Here is a 15,615-nt window from a genome sequence, read left to right on the forward strand (position 1 = left end):
GAGCACGTTTGTCTCTGGCCTCGACCTGTTATGTAATAGATTGACAGGTGCGCATCTCCGTCTTTCAAACATATATCATTTTGTAATTACTACCTTAGGAAAATTAGCCATGATTTTATTATTGTGAAAATGTTTTTTTTTTTGCAGATTAAAAACGATTTGTTTTTCCGCAATTTTACTACAAATACCATGGTTATGGTATATTGTGGAGTTGGAGACCATAGTTAATTTGTGTCTACTGTTGTTTTACATCAAATAAAAACTAAAAGACTATGTTAGTATAATTAAACTATGTTGAATGGGGCTCACAAAAAGCACGCTGTTTCACATATAGTCTGTATGCGGAATAAGCCAAGTTAGCGCTGAGGTACCTGTGCATCCCGGTCAGTCTCCTCGGAGCGGCTGCTTTCGGCGGCGGCTGGACTGACGGTCACCATGGGTTGCGGTCGCGTCTGACCCCAAAACATGCTTTTATTTCTCAAAAAAAAAAAAAAAACAGTAGACTTGTGCAGAAGTTTTATGCGAGTTACTAAAGTTAGTTATTTTACATGAGGCTTTAAGTAGCCTAATTTGTTATAGCCTAATGTTAGGAAGGCTAATATCTTGCACTTTCTTCTGGCTTGAATAATTTTGAGTTACATTTTGACAAAACCTTTCAGATCTAAGTATTATGTTTTTTTGTTTGTTTAATTTAATGTTAAACATGAATCTGTTTTTTTTTATTTATTTTGGAACTAATGAGGTCTCTGTTTAAGAACGCTGGCTCGCAGCTGCAGGTTCCGCTGCTTTAGAGCACGTCACATGCACGCACATATATGTTTGAAACATAGTTTAACTGTCTGCCACAAGTTGATCTTGTAATAAAGGTCTCATCGAGGAAAAACAAGCTGTATATTTGTATTCATTGCATTTTTTATGTATAAAAGTTAAATAACAAATTTTATTATAAAAATATTAATGATTAATCGATAGTCGATCGTTAATTCTCCCGACGATCGACAAAGAAAACTTAATCGAATGCCCATCCCTACTGAGTGCGTTTAAATGCGCAAAATAAGCAGATATCAAAAATCAGCCTATTATAAAAACCTGTAAGAAAAGTATTTTTACTTTAATGCGTTACTTCACCTCTTTGTGATCTTTTGCATGCAAAGACATGCGCACATAAAACAAAACTGCAAGAAAGTAAAAAGAAATCAGATTTTGCTTTAGTCATTTAAGACTTTTCTCCTATGCATTTACATGACCTTACATGTTATCAGTTTATTAAGCATTATCGGAGTAAAAGTGCATGCATGTAAACACACTCACTGAATTAAAAAAAAAATGTATGTGTAATATGTAAATATATAAGATATATTTGTTTTTGTGTGTGTGTATTCAGGAAAGTTGCGGGATATCGGTTTGTAACGGAAAAATCTTCATCTTGGGTGGGCGAGGAGAGAACGGTGAAGCCTCTGATAATATCCTATGCTATGACCCCTCCTGTGGCATCATCACGGGCGTGGCTGCAATGCCGCGTCCCATCACCTACCACGGTTGCGTGACCATACACCGTTTCAGCGAGAAGCAACACAAACTCTGATAGCATCCACAAACACAATGTGTACACTAGAGGTCTTTCACGTATCTATACCTGACCTGAAATGACCCAAATCACTTTTTACCCGACCCTGGCGGCAATTTTTTATGAACCTGGCTGGACCGGAATATAAACGTGTGCAGCCTGCAGGCCCGCACAAATACGCAGTTTTCGCGCACAAAATATAATACACGCTTAACCACCAACACTAAACTTACCTAAAGGGTTAACACTACATATCATATTCACACAAAAGGTAACTTCTGCGTATCAATAGCACAAACATAAACCAAATACAAACATGAACTTGTGCTACTGATACGCAGTAGGCCTACTGGGAGATCAAATCCCAGTAGCCTGATGACCAATTAGGTCGGCTGCTCTGTTCATTTTCAAATATTTAATTACTTAATTATTTTTACTTCATATAATTGTCTGCCCGATGCCAATGCACAAACATGATTTTAAAATTTTGCTTTCAGTTGTGACCAGTAGATTTAAAACAAATGAAGTCGATAACCTTATAAATCGCGGATTTGTTGCAATGTTATGTAACGCATCTCTGATTATACACTTACACATGTGGTTCCCAAACTGGGGGCAGGGGATCCCAGTTTTATGACATTTTATAAAATAAAATACTTTATAAATTTTGTGTAATCAAAATATAGCTAACAGCACTACATTGTATCATATAATATGTTTTGTAATTCAGATTTTATGTTTGAGATCATTTTATGTCATGAATTTTCTTTGGGGGGAGGACTTTGAAAAGTTTGAGAACACTGACGTACACAAACTAGCGAGTATTCTCACGAAATCCAGATTTAGAAGGTGTCCAGCATCAGAATTTTTAAAAAGCCATATTATAAGATTAAGGTCTGAACTTACTATAACCATTATTTTTAGAGGATTTAAAAAATATTTCTGTTTAGAATTATTTACATTTTTTAGATCATCATTATCAAAATTATCATTACCGCAACATGATATTACGTTAAATATATGCATTTACAAACTCATGTTTCGGTAATGAGAACTAAAAAGTTGTTTAGGTACTATGACAAACAAAATTTTAATTTTATCTGGAGAGAAAAAATAAGAACTGCTTACCTGGTAGTCATCTTAAGTGTCACGGTCAATTTTGTCCCTTCCAACAATTTTTTTTTTTTATATTAGTTCCTTGAGGGCTTAAACAAAAATTGAAAATTGTTGCGGAGATGAGAAAAATGCTTTTAGACACATTTATAATTTCTTATTATTGTCTCTACATTTAACAATGATCACCAAATACCACATGTTTCTTTACTGTAAATGTTTATAGTATAACATGCACTGAAGCTTTTTATTTTTTGAGTTTTTTTTTTATTATAAATATTTCCATGTCAAAGAACCCAAATCCAGTCATGGACACGTTCCGGTAATGAAAATTTTCCCCTTAAATGTGGAAAAAACAACAAAATTGGTTTGTATGATGTCATCTGAAATCATGTGCAAAATAGTACATGAAGAGATGTTTGTAACTGTATGCTTTTTATTTGGATACTCTTACTTTGCATTTACTTTTATTATTGTTTCATGACACCTCATAAGTCTAATTTTGCGAGAATCACCCGTATGTGCTGAAAAGTCAATCACCCACCACCTTAAATTATGAGACCACCTAACCACAGATCTCGCAAGCGTTCTTGCTGCACGCTGTCTAAGTATGGGTCTGCTTGGGTCTTTTCAAGCAAAAATGTATTTATTTTAAATTACCCGAAACCACTTACATCAGACCTGACTCATGTCCAAAGCACTTGCTCTAAATGGACCCGTGAAGTCCTCTAGTGTACACATTCATGCAAATGAACACTTCCATATCTGGCCGATTGTTTCATTGGATGGTTTTCTCTTTGATACAATCAACATAGATATACTCATCCACAAACACAGAATTTGAGACTGCTTTTAACAGCTACCGTTATCTAACATAATGCAGACGCTATAAAGAAGAGACGTCATCGGGAACACAATGGTCTTCTGACATCAAACATTTCTCTGGAACAGAAATTCTCTTCCTTCGAACGAAGTTCAGAGATTGTATCCAATATCAGGGGGCGTTCATGTTGTAAAAAATTTTGTTGTGGTGATAGCCATCTGCTTACGTGACTCAACAAATGCCCACTTTCTGTTCACTCTTTCCTCTTTTGTCTGAGATTTGAGACATGCTTGTTATTTTTTTACCGTTCAAATGCATCTTTTTTTACCAGATACTTTACTGTATTTGTACTTATTTTGTAGCGCTCAGTTGATTTACTTGTGGGGATGAGGACTTGCTTGTATTTTTGGTGATATTTGTGGGGCTGTTCTTGTTTTAATATGCTGGCTCTTTTTCAATTGTATTAGTATGCGTTTGAACTTAGCAAATGACAAAAACACATTCGCTGCAGGAGGTTTTTCCTCGGGTAGTTTCTTGTGTTTTAACATTTGTTTCTAATGTGGCCATGGCGGAAAACCTTTTAAAGTCACATTTGTTTTTATTTTTTGGGTTCTCGATGAACCACACAGCTGTGAATTAATTTTTTCCTCTATGTGTCATATATCTTTATTTAAGTATCTCAATATATTTAGTGTGACAACCATGATGTGCCTTTGCGGTCGCCTTTTCTTTTATTAGAGCCCCAGTCGTGCACTTGTACGTGGTATTAGTATTAATAATAATAATAATAATAATATGCTGTCTGTGTGAATACATTTTAATTTTTTAGTGAATATTATATGTGTTGTTTTGTAATTTCTGAATGGTGTGTGTACATGTGGATTTTTTTTTTTATAGGACATCTTGAGTGATTGATAGTTTGCGCATGGACTGACCTATTGAGCTATAAGATATCAGCAGACTCTTTTTTTTTTTAGTGCTTATCAGTACTGGAAACAACATTTACTATCAAAAACCATATCTGGTATCAATCCTAAAATGCATCTAGAAGGTTCAGATTTCTTGTTCTCCAGTTAAACACTGCACCTCTGTTAATGTCTGAAATGACAAAAATATAAGCGTCTGTGTAAATTTATTATATTTATTATATATCTTTATACATGTGTTTTGTTTTTGAATCTTTTTAATTGTTACCATTTGTACTTTTTCTAAATGTTTTTCTGCCCAGGTTTGTACTCTTTTCATATGCTGGTTTGCTTTCTTTTCTTGTATTTTTCAATCCAAAAAGTTGTGCGTGTCGATGTTGAATGCGTTATTGATATTATTTTTGTCAGATTGTATGGAGCGTTTGTTTTCTTTGCTCAGTGCTTTAGTAATGTCTTTACTCAACATGTCGCCTGGTGATAAAATGCATTCACCTTTATTGACTCACTGAGCAATTAAATGCCTGCTCGAGTGTAATGAAGCAAAGTAATTACTGTAAGATGAGATCATTTTCAGCAGGTTTTTATACATCCTGGTATTTGTGGTCAAGTAGAAACTCAAATGGCTTTAAACCAAACATGCAGTTGTGCATCATTTTACTTCTAAGGAATAAAACAATAGACGATCAGATGATTGTGGTTGCAAAGGATTGGAACTACTTGGAATAGTATACAACAATAATCGACCATAACCTATGTAAACCTATGTAACCCAACCGGTTTACTTTCTGTTCTGCAAGTGCCTCAATAAAGTTTTTCTTTCTATTTATCAACCTGTCCTTTTACGTAAAAATTCAACAGAATGTGTAAACTTGCGAAGAATGTCTGTGATGTTCTGTGTTAGTTCAACCTAATTCTTGTGGCCTTAGGAAAAATGCATTTCTAAGCATGCAAATGGAGTATGCAAGATTCTATGGAAATCTTCAGGGAAGAATTCGGAAATTAAATACATGCTGTAGTGTTCAATCTTAAACATTTATCTGTGAAGGTGATGATTAAAAGGTGATGTGCACCTTCAAATTAATGCAACTCTGGATTTCTTTGGTCTAGTAGCCTAATATAGGTCATGTTTTAAAGCAACACTATGTAGTTTGTAAAATGTAAAAATGACTTACAGCTCCCCCATGTGGTTGAAAAGCGCAACAGTGCCTGGTATCAGACACTCTTCGGCAGGCGGGGGAGGGGCGGGGCTGTGTTTCCTACCCTCCACCGCCACTTTCAGAGTGTGCTTGTAGCAGCTAGGAGGTTCCTCAGGTTGCAGCAACAGTACAATTTGTCCAGTTAAAAGTTGTTCTATCACTGAAATAATTTTAGAGACATTATTTAAAGGTAAAAAAACTACATAGTGTTGCTTTAAAGAAGACACTATAAAGTTTTGTATTTGTTAATATTACATAAATAAAAAAATAGTTATAGCAGTTTGTGTATTTTAATAAATAAAAAAATGAAATAAAGCTTTAAGTTTCAACTGGTTTTGATCCAAATTTCAGGTTAAAATCACACACACAGGTTTTTGTCACTCTTTTAGTGGTTTTACCAATAAAGCCCTCTAGGTGTCATTAATTTACTGCATACTATTGACACACATTAATACATGACTGTTACTGCATTGTTATTACTGCAAAAAGCTTTTGAACTATAAAAACTAAATTCGTAGAGCTTTCCAAAGATATATCGGTTGTCTAGATTTTTGAAGAATTAATAATAATGACAGTGTTATAAATATGTAAAACCAAGTGGGCCCACCTGAGGCCCCATGATATTTTACAAAATTGCTCTCACTATCTTTCTTTTCTCATAATGGTGATGAAATACGAAAACTACATTCTTAGAGCTTTACAACAATATATAGTTTGTCAAGATTATTTTAGTTTTATAAGTAGCTATTATTGGTTAAATATACGTAAACCACCTGTGGGCCTGTGACAGTTAAAGGGATAGTTCACCCAAAAATGAAAATAATGTCATTAATGACTCACCCTCATGTCGTTCCAAACTCATAAGACCTCCGTTCATCTTCAGAACACAGTTTAAGATGATTTAGATATAGTCCGAGAGCTTGTTGACCCTTCATTGAAAATCATTGTATATATATCAATGTATAGAAAGGTAATAAAAACATCATCAAAGTAGTTCATGTGACATCAGTGGGTCAGTTAGAATATGTTGAACCATCGAAAATACATTTGGTCCAAAAATAACAAAAATTACGACTTTATTCAGCATTGTCTTCTCTTCCGCGTCTGTTGAGAAGCGCATGCTTGAGACTAAAGTCAAGTGACTGCAATGACGCGGATGGCGTGTTATCCTCAGACATGTTTGCAAAGTTTTTTTTTTCAAACTTACAGGGTGCGTCTCCATCAGACTGTAAACGAAGCCCAGGTGCACAAAAAAACAGCTGGGGTGCACCAGATAACACGTCAGCCGTGTCGTACGTCAAGAGAAGAGAAGACAATGCTAAATAAAGTTGTAATTTTTGTTATTTTTGGACCAAAATGTATTTTCGATGCTTCAACACATTCTTACTGACCCACTGATGTCACAAGGACTACTTTGATGATGTTTTTATTAACTTTCTGGACATGGACAGTATACCATACGTAGATTTTCAATGAAGGGTCAACAAGCTCTCGGACTAAATATAAAACGTCTTAAAATGTGTTCCGAAGATGAACGGAGGTTTTACGAGTTTGGAATGACATGAGGGTGAGTCATTAATGACTTTGATTTTATTTTTTGGATGCACTATCCCTTTAAGGGGTTAAACCTTAAATCCAGGATTCTTACAAAGTATCTCTCGCAACAGTTTATAAAGCTGTCTACGCAACTGGTACATTTCCAAAAAGCAACTGAAAAATATAAAAAGCATATGTAAACTATGACACAGTTTTGGGACTGAGCAAAGCTGATTGGCTGATTCAGATAGAACAGGTAATGATCACCAGTTTATTATGCCTCAAGCATTTATATGGTGTCAATGACATGCCAAACATTTATGGGCAGTTTCCCAGGTTTATCCAGACTAAAAGGCATGTTTGAGCTGTCTTAGTTTAAAAACATTTTGCAACGACATATCTTAACATATATCAGTGCCAATGTTTTGTCTCAAGATACACACCTGTATTGTTTTTGTAAAAACTACTTAAATGTCCTAATATAACTAAGGCCTAGTCCTGGATTAATCTTAACCCTGTCTGGGAAACCGACCCTTAATGTGCACAAAAGCTTGGATTACTGTGAATTAATTCTACACAGAGATTTAGTGGTTAAGTAAACAATCCTGCATACTTTTCGAAAGGCTTGCTTAAAGACAAACTGGGCACTAAAGATTTCAGCAGCTTTTCATATTATGAATGAACTCTTTGAGCCTGTGACATTTGCATATAACCAAAGCTTTAAATCACTAACCATTTAGAATAGCATTGAATACCAACTGAAAACAATAAAGGTCAATCATAATTTTGCAACTTGGCAAAGGTTATGTTAAAATGGTTTGTCAAAGTAGCAAGTGACTAACCAAAAGTTCAAAGAGATTTACACTCTAAAAAGGAAACATATTACATATTTCACAATATAGACCACATTTTTGGCCTACAACAAGCATGAATTCCTGCGTAACGTGTAATCTGCCTTACTGTCTTCTATTCAATCAAAGCAAAATGCTTAGGTGATGATGCAAGATGACGTTTTTTTTTAGACAATTATGTTATTTTAAAAGACGGAGAGGTAAAGAGAGAGGAATGTAAAACTCCAGGCCTTAAGGTCCAGTCATTTTGCACTATAGAAAGTGTTAATAGGAATAGAAAAGTACCTTGCTATTTACATTGGTTAACCATAAGTACTATATAAATACATAATATGATCATCATTTACTGCTGTGATTTATACACTACTCACAAAAAGTTAGGAATATTCGACTTTCGGTTAAATTTTCACAATGCACCTTAATTGCACAATAACCTTTACATGTAAACTTAATTTGACATTTCTACCTAAATGCCCTTCTTTCATGATATAATATCACGATAGCATGAACTTTTTGAATTGTTTTTATAAATGTTTTCCTGAAAGTCGAATATCCCTAACCTTTTGTGAGTAGTGCATATCAAATAAACAAGTCATTGCCTTTTCTGTAGTATTTCCACAGAAAGTCTTTAGTTGATTCTTAGCATTTCACAAATACATCTGATGCCATACTAGTGAAGATTTTTTACTTTATCTCTTTCACAAAATATCTTTCATTGGATCACAGACTTCCTTTCTGAAAGGACTCAGCAGGTGAGACTAAAAAGATCTGGAGCCATCACTGACAATAGTGGAAATCCATTTGCAAATATAACTGGGATACACCAAGGTCACCAATACATGGAGCATCACTAAATTAATTAAATAAGTCCCATGAGTATTATTATTATTCATCATTTTCTGTCCTTATGGATATTTTTAATCTGAAAAAAAGATTATTTTACACAAATGCAATAAACCAGTGGTCTCCGACAAGGTGCCCAAGGGCACTAAGTTGCCAGCCAAAGCACATTGTATTAATAGCCTCAATTTTGATACTTATTTATTACATATTTTAATATTAGCTTGGCTTTTTTAATGTATGTTAACATTTTAAACAATGATAAAACATATTAACAAGTAAAATAAAATAAAATCAACAAGTAAACAAAGTTTTGAGTAGACCATACATATAAAAAACTAGCCCTCCAGGTTTTATTTGTCGTGGTAGCCCATGCTCCCAAAAAGGATGAAGAACCTGCAATAGACCCCTGCAATAAACAATGTGGTCCATAATCGGGAAAATTTGGGGTTCAGCACCACCTTTTGGCCATTGGCTGTATTGCATGGCCTAGTTAAGTTTAATGCATTAGTTTGGGGCTGCATGTACAAACAAAACATTTCCACCTATTTTCTGGCACAAGCTTCTCTTCTCTTGGAGCACAGTTTAAAGTAACACACTTTCGGGACTACAAGTAAACACAAATGCATTATTAGACCCTCAAAGACCCGTCAGGTCAGGTGAATTGTGTTTAAACCTCTGTGTTTGTGTGATGTTGAGTTGCAGGTAACGGCAAATGTGTTTGTTGAACGGTTTTGCTGCTTTTGCTTAGTTAGTTAGCTGCTTGCTTTGTTTAAAGGCTCATACTGGGGGCGGGTGTTTTTGCATAAACGGTAGAAGTGGACGTGCGATGGTTTAAAATGTTCGTTATGTCGTTTTGGGGGCAGCCTATTTGTGAAATGTGACGGCTATTGCAGGCCGCGTGCTATCAGCGCTCTTTCCTGGGCGTGAACGCCGCACGCGCTCTTGCGTCCGCGGGATACTTTTCTATGCGCGAGACCAACAGATGCTAACGGATAAACGTTTTGCTATCGTCCTCAGGGTAGGTTTAACGTGCAAAATAAACACTTTTGACATATGCTTAGTTCACTGAGGTGTTTGTGAAGTAATTAACGTTTTGTGTTTCAAAATGTGTTGTTATGTTTGTGATCAGTGTTTGTGTCAGGTCTGTTAAACCCTCATAACAGCTAAGTTAGCTTGTGAGGTAAATACGAACTGTGTGTGGTCTTTATGGCACTTTAATGTTGTTTATCAGTATGAAATCCTATATCATGTGTCCTTAAGCATGTGTCTTAAAATACATTAAACTGCCCCTTTAGACAGCAGTATTTGGCGTTAAAGGGGTAGTTCACCCCAAAAAAGAATTCTGTCATCATTTACTGACTCTCATGTTGTTACAAACCTGTGTAAATTTCTTTGTTCTGATGAACACAATTGAAGATATTTTCAGGAATGTTTGTAACCAAACCGATCATGAGCACCATTCACTTCCACAGTTAGTAAAAAGAATACTATGTAAGTGAATGGGTCTTGGTTACGAAAGTATCTTCCTTCGTGTTCATCAAAACAAAGCAATTTATACAGGTTTGTAACAACATGAGAGTGAGTAAATGATGACAAAATTTTCAGTTTTGGGTGAACTATCCCTTTAAGGCACATGCAGAATTTAAGGGATCACTGGGAAAGCAGCTATTAGCCAAAATTATGTCTAGGTAGCCACCTCACTGGAGTTGGAAAGAAAGCTAGTTAGTAAAGAAAGTTGTTGTTTATGTGGCATGTTGTGTCCTGTTTCTGCAGTCCGGCCAATGAGTGATCATGTCTGGGGTAAAGCGTAAAATAGAGGATAAAGATCCTGACTATGAAGACATCACTCAGGTGCTGGAGAGCAAGAGGAGTAAGGTGGTGGAACAGAATGGTAAGATTTGTTTCTTTAGCTTGCATAAAATATCTGATACAGTAACAACATGGTTTAAATTTGATTCATTTTTCTTTCTTTTTTTACCAGCCTGTGATGCTGCAGTGCAGAAGATTGAAGCCATCATAAAGGATCAGTTTTCTCTGGAGATGAAGAACAAGGAGCATGAGATCGAGGTTATCGGACAGGTAAATAGTCAAAACATATCAAAGTAGCAATAAAATGTAGTCCTGCGCTAAAATTCGCCATCAGCTGTAACTTCACATTGCATTTCATTAGTGCGTGAGACCCATTTAGGGGTTTTGTTATGGTTGAGTCGTGGCATTACAGTAATCTCAAATCACACTGTATCTGATTTGGTGTTAAAAGTTTATTCAGAGTTATCAGAGCAGCTGGTGACGTACTTTCAGTGACCAGTTCGAGTCCTGGCCCTGTTCTCCTTTCTCCATCCCGTCCTCTCTCCATCCCCTCCTCTAATTACTGTCTGTCAATTAAAGGCGAAAAGGCCCCACCCCAAATCAAAGTGTCTTCAGTGTTGAATGTTGTTCCCATGTTGGCTTAAAATGACCCTATAGTGAACATACAAGCACATATAGTTTCCTCTTGCTGGATTTTAAGCTTATGCATATCCTTTTTTTTTCTTCAGAGGCTGAATGAAGCCAGGAGAATGATGGACAAGCTCAGAGCCTGCATTGTCGCTAACTACTATGCCAATGCTGGCCAGCCTAAAGTCCCTGAGGTAATGCTATGTATACCTGAAATGTACAGACACTACTGCGAACGCTTTACAATAAGGTTAATTTACCTTATATATGTTAAGTATTATGAACTGACAAACAAACAACTATTTTCTACAGCATTTATTAGAATAGGACAGAAGTTTTCAATCTTTTTGTGAGCAAGGCCTACCACAATGGATAAAACAATCTGGAGGGCTACTTTTTATATAGTCTACTTAAAACTTTCTTGTTTTACTTGTTGGTTTTATTTTATTTTACCAGTTGATATGTTTTGCCATTGTTTAAAATTTTAACATGCATAAAAGAAGCCAAGCTAGTATTAAATAAATAAATAATAAAATTAATTAAAGGTAATTCATACCAAGTTGAAATGAAGAACAATTATTTGTGTGTATATATCAATTATTTATTTATTAATTATAATTAAAAAGATTGACTGAATGATCCCTAAAAATTGATAGCACCGTTCTCTATTCACCATTGTAGTCACATCGGTTACTATAATCATTATAATCTAAAACGATTAATTACTAAAAAAAAGTGTGTTACCGTTACGGCACTGTAATATTGTACAATTCACAAGTACAATAAAATTTGCAATAATGGCATGTGATCTTTATGTATGCTATAAGTTTCCGTGAATTTCTTTTTTTTTGTGGCTCTAACAAAAGCAGTATTTAAATAAAATATATGTCATTTGTGTTTAGGCCTCTAAGAGTGATCCATCCGTGTTTAACCACCCTGCCATAAAGCGCTTTTTGGAGTCCCCCTCACGCTCCTCATCCCCCCTGAACCAAACCTCAGAGACACCATCACAGGTCCAGTCTGAGACAGAGTCCCTCAGTCAGCACGGGGAGGCGGGGGATAGGGAGACCGACAGCGGAAGAGAAGATGGGACTCCACGTGAACGACGGCCCGGCAGGAATACAGGAAAGGTCAGGAGTGCCTTACACTTATGCAATCTTTTGAACGGATCCCCCACTTATTCCGCTAATTACCAACATATTTTTAAAAGAAATATATTGTTATGCTCTTACCTTTCTGCATAGTAACATTTTTCGATTGCATTTGTATGTGTAGGACACATTCGGTGTGCCAACATCCATAGAGCAGCATGTGACGTTCCACACTACGGGAGAAGAAGCTTCTCGACTATACATGAAGAAAACCATTGTCGTGGGAAACGTATCCAAGTATGAAGACTTACTTTTGTTCCTCTGCATTAATCTTACAGATTTATCATGATTGATTTTTCAATTTTATTAGGAAGATATTATTTAGCATGCAGGATTCATAGTGTGATGCTCCATTTTATTAAAGTTATTCAATTATATTGGAGCTTAATAAATCACATTATGATCTTTGTTTGGACCCTTAAGGGTTTTGATTTATCACCTCAGATCCCCTTGCGTTGATGTTCTTCTGTACACTTGCCCTTGAGTACATTGTGTTTCTCGCTCCCCCATTCCAAAAACCAGAACAATCCCTCGATAGCCACAGAACGAATGGTCATAGTTTATTATTTGGACAAGTGGTTTTATGAGAAACATTAGTTATGTCTCCAAGCTTCTATTCATTTTTAAATCCATCACTCACCAGAAAATCTTGGTATTATTTCTCAGAATCCCAATAAACCTCCACGCGGCACAAACTGCTTTAGCTTTCCCAAAGCTGAGATCTAACCTCATTTATTCTGCATTATCGCACAGCCATCGTCTACCTTACCTCATAAATATCGCTCCGTGCACGTGAAAGAGGCAGAAGTGTGTGTGTCTGGATGTGAGCAATGACTTAAACTCATCTTCCATCTGCCTTTGTGGATTTACTAAGTAACTCTATGTATGGGAGGGGTGAGCTCTAAGTATGTTTACTTCAGGGCCAGTGTGCCGAAATTACTGTCGCCATCTCAAATTGGGAAAATGTGCTAAGTACATCTATGATTTACATTAATAGTCTTGGAAGATGATTTCTTTGCAGACAAATGTAAAATGAAGTGCACTTACTGAGAAAGGGCAATTACTGGGACTGGATACGTGATAATACTGTCAACATCTCAAAATAATCTCTCTGTCTCTCTTTCTCAGATATATTGCCCCTGATAAGCGTGAGGAGAACGATCAGTCCACGCATAAATGGATGGCGTATGTTCGAGGTTCCCGTAAAGAGCCCAGTATTGATCATTTTGTGAAGAAGGTCTGGTTCTTCCTGCACCCCAGCTACAAGCCCAATGACCTTGTGGAGGTCAGGTGTGTGTTTACCTGCCACTAGCATGTTATATACAGTATGTATACAGTCTTTCTTTAAAGAGATTTTAGTAATGGTCATAAAATTGGGAAAGTGAAGTCAATAGCATTTACATTTTCCCCTCCTAGTATAGTTTGTTTGAAAATGTTGCATTTAGTCCACACAAGCGTTTTTATGTTGTTGCTCCTGAAACAGTCTATTCATAAATTTACGCATACTAGTGAGGGACTTTAAATTGAACCTGCTGAGAAAGACACTGTGTTTGTGTATTTTTGTATGCATGTTTAGCGAGCCACCATTCCACCTCACACGTCGAGGGTGGGGAGAGTTTCCCGTCCGGGTCCAGATCCACTTTAAAGACCAACGAAATAAGCGTATTGACATCATTCATCACTTAAAGGTCAGACACTTCTCCGATCCCTTACATCTCCTTGTACCTGTACCCTCTTTTTAAAGTCTTCTGGCTATTTTCTTTTCTTTTTATTCTAATAGAAAGTCTCTCTTTGTTATGGTAATGCTAATGGAACATAAAAGCATATAAAAGTACACAAACAGAGAGATAAATTAAGATGTCAAGAAGAATGGATTGCAGATGAAAGCACTTCAGATGTTTCCCCCATGCCACAAAAACTGTTGAGCGTTATTTGATGTTTCTGTTATGTGTATCCTGCAATTTATCTTTTTTTATTTGTTCTCTGACAGTTGGACAGAACGTACACAGGTTTACAGACACTGGGAGCTGAAACGGTAAGAGAGTATACAAATATCTATAAGAGTCTATTAGGCTTTGTTTACACTGCAAATCTTGATGCCTGATTCTGATTTGTTGCCTGTATCCTTTTTTTTTTTTTTGACGACCCGCTTACATCACCTTTTAAAAGCGACTCTCATCTGTTATCAGCATTTACACCAAACACTTGGCAAAAGAGGTTAAGGTAGACATACTGACCTGGAACAGCTTAAACCATAGAGGAAGTAAAATGTTGCAATCATAGACTGTAAAAAATATGGACGTAGTGTATGTGACGTCACCCATAGGTTTGTGAAGAGCCTATAGTTGGCGGTGCCTGCCGTCGCCATCTTGGCATCATGTCACCGCACATCACTTGCTGAAAACTGAAAAAGGGTAGAGAGGTGGGATGTGGGTGAAGCTCGACTTTAGTGACAACATTGGTCATTTAAGTGACCACGCCCTTAATTATGCAGAACTTTAAGGCCTTAATATAATTTAAACGGAGGGGGGAATTAACCCCCCTCATAGTTAGAGCTGCACGATTAATTGTTAAAGATCGTGATCTCGATTCGACCCCCCCAAACGATCTTAATCCATCATTTTGACCATTCAGGTAATTATATTCTTAAGGAGGAAAGGCGCAGTCTCGTCAGTTCTCTCTTCAGTGCCACATGAGGAAACAAATTGAAATTGAGTCACTTCAAACATGCAATGTAAATGTGGCCTTAGTCAAATCACCTCACCAGTACATTAAGGCAACAAAACGAAATTAAAGAAATAAAAGTTTTGTATGTAAGTGTAGTTTCACAATCCGAGGATGTGTGATTTAATACATGGTAGGTTAGTTAACATTTTTTCTTATTTTTTTAAGGTGGTGGATGTTGAACTTCACAGAAGCTCAGTTGGTGATGACTTCTTCCCTTCTGCCCCTTCATCGTCATCATCCTCTTCTTCCTCTCATCTGCCATTTTTGGGCGGGTCTGGGTCCACAGCTCCCCAGGGCTCTCGACGACCCACCTCTCCATTCCAGACCTCTAATGATGATCAGTCCAGCACAGAAAAAGGTAATTAAAACACACATATATGTCTGTCCACACTGATGGCAAAAATGAGTTGTAATGCTACTTAAACTTATACAGTTAATTTGTATTG

At 36.4% G+C, this 15,615-nt stretch overlaps 2 protein-coding genes across 6 annotated transcripts in view; both read left to right on the forward strand.

Moving 5' to 3' along the window:
- Window positions 1-5,255, forward strand: part of klhl24a (kelch-like family member 24a) — a 36,590-nt gene extending 31,335 nt beyond the window's left edge. For both annotated transcript variants that reach the window (XM_055203390.2, XM_055203388.2), the window contains exon 8: window positions 1,385-5,255. In XM_055203390.2, the coding sequence (XP_055059365.1) occupies window positions 1,385-1,585 (201 nt within the window). In that variant the 3' untranslated portion in view covers window positions 1,586-5,255. The remainder of the gene's footprint in view (window positions 1-1,384) is intronic.
- A 4,072-nt stretch (window positions 5,256-9,327) lies between these two features.
- yeats2 (YEATS domain containing 2) overlaps window positions 9,328-15,615 on the forward strand; it is a 47,036-nt gene continuing 40,748 nt past the window's right edge. For 2 of the 4 annotated variants that reach the window (XM_055203377.2, XM_073856266.1), the window contains exons 1-10: window positions 9,328-9,511; window positions 10,629-10,746; window positions 10,837-10,934; window positions 11,393-11,485; window positions 12,194-12,421; window positions 12,567-12,679; window positions 13,571-13,732; window positions 14,019-14,130; window positions 14,433-14,477; window positions 15,335-15,527. In XM_055203377.2, coding sequence (XP_055059352.2) covers window positions 10,647-10,746; window positions 10,837-10,934; window positions 11,393-11,485; window positions 12,194-12,421; window positions 12,567-12,679; window positions 13,571-13,732; window positions 14,019-14,130; window positions 14,433-14,477; window positions 15,335-15,527 — 1,144 coding nt within the window. In that variant the 5' untranslated portion in view covers window positions 9,328-9,511; window positions 10,629-10,646. Of the gene's footprint in view, window positions 9,512-9,639; window positions 9,874-10,628; window positions 10,747-10,836; window positions 10,935-11,392; window positions 11,486-12,193; window positions 12,422-12,566; window positions 12,680-13,570; window positions 13,733-14,018; window positions 14,131-14,432; window positions 14,478-15,334; window positions 15,528-15,615 lie in introns of those variants that run through there. The other 2 variants (XM_055203378.2, XM_055203376.2) reach the window with 2 other exon arrangements.

Source organism: Misgurnus anguillicaudatus, chromosome 2 (assembly GCF_027580225.2).
Source record: "Misgurnus anguillicaudatus chromosome 2, ASM2758022v2, whole genome shotgun sequence".
In the NCBI taxonomy this organism is placed as follows: domain Eukaryota; kingdom Metazoa; phylum Chordata; class Actinopteri; order Cypriniformes; family Cobitidae; genus Misgurnus; species Misgurnus anguillicaudatus.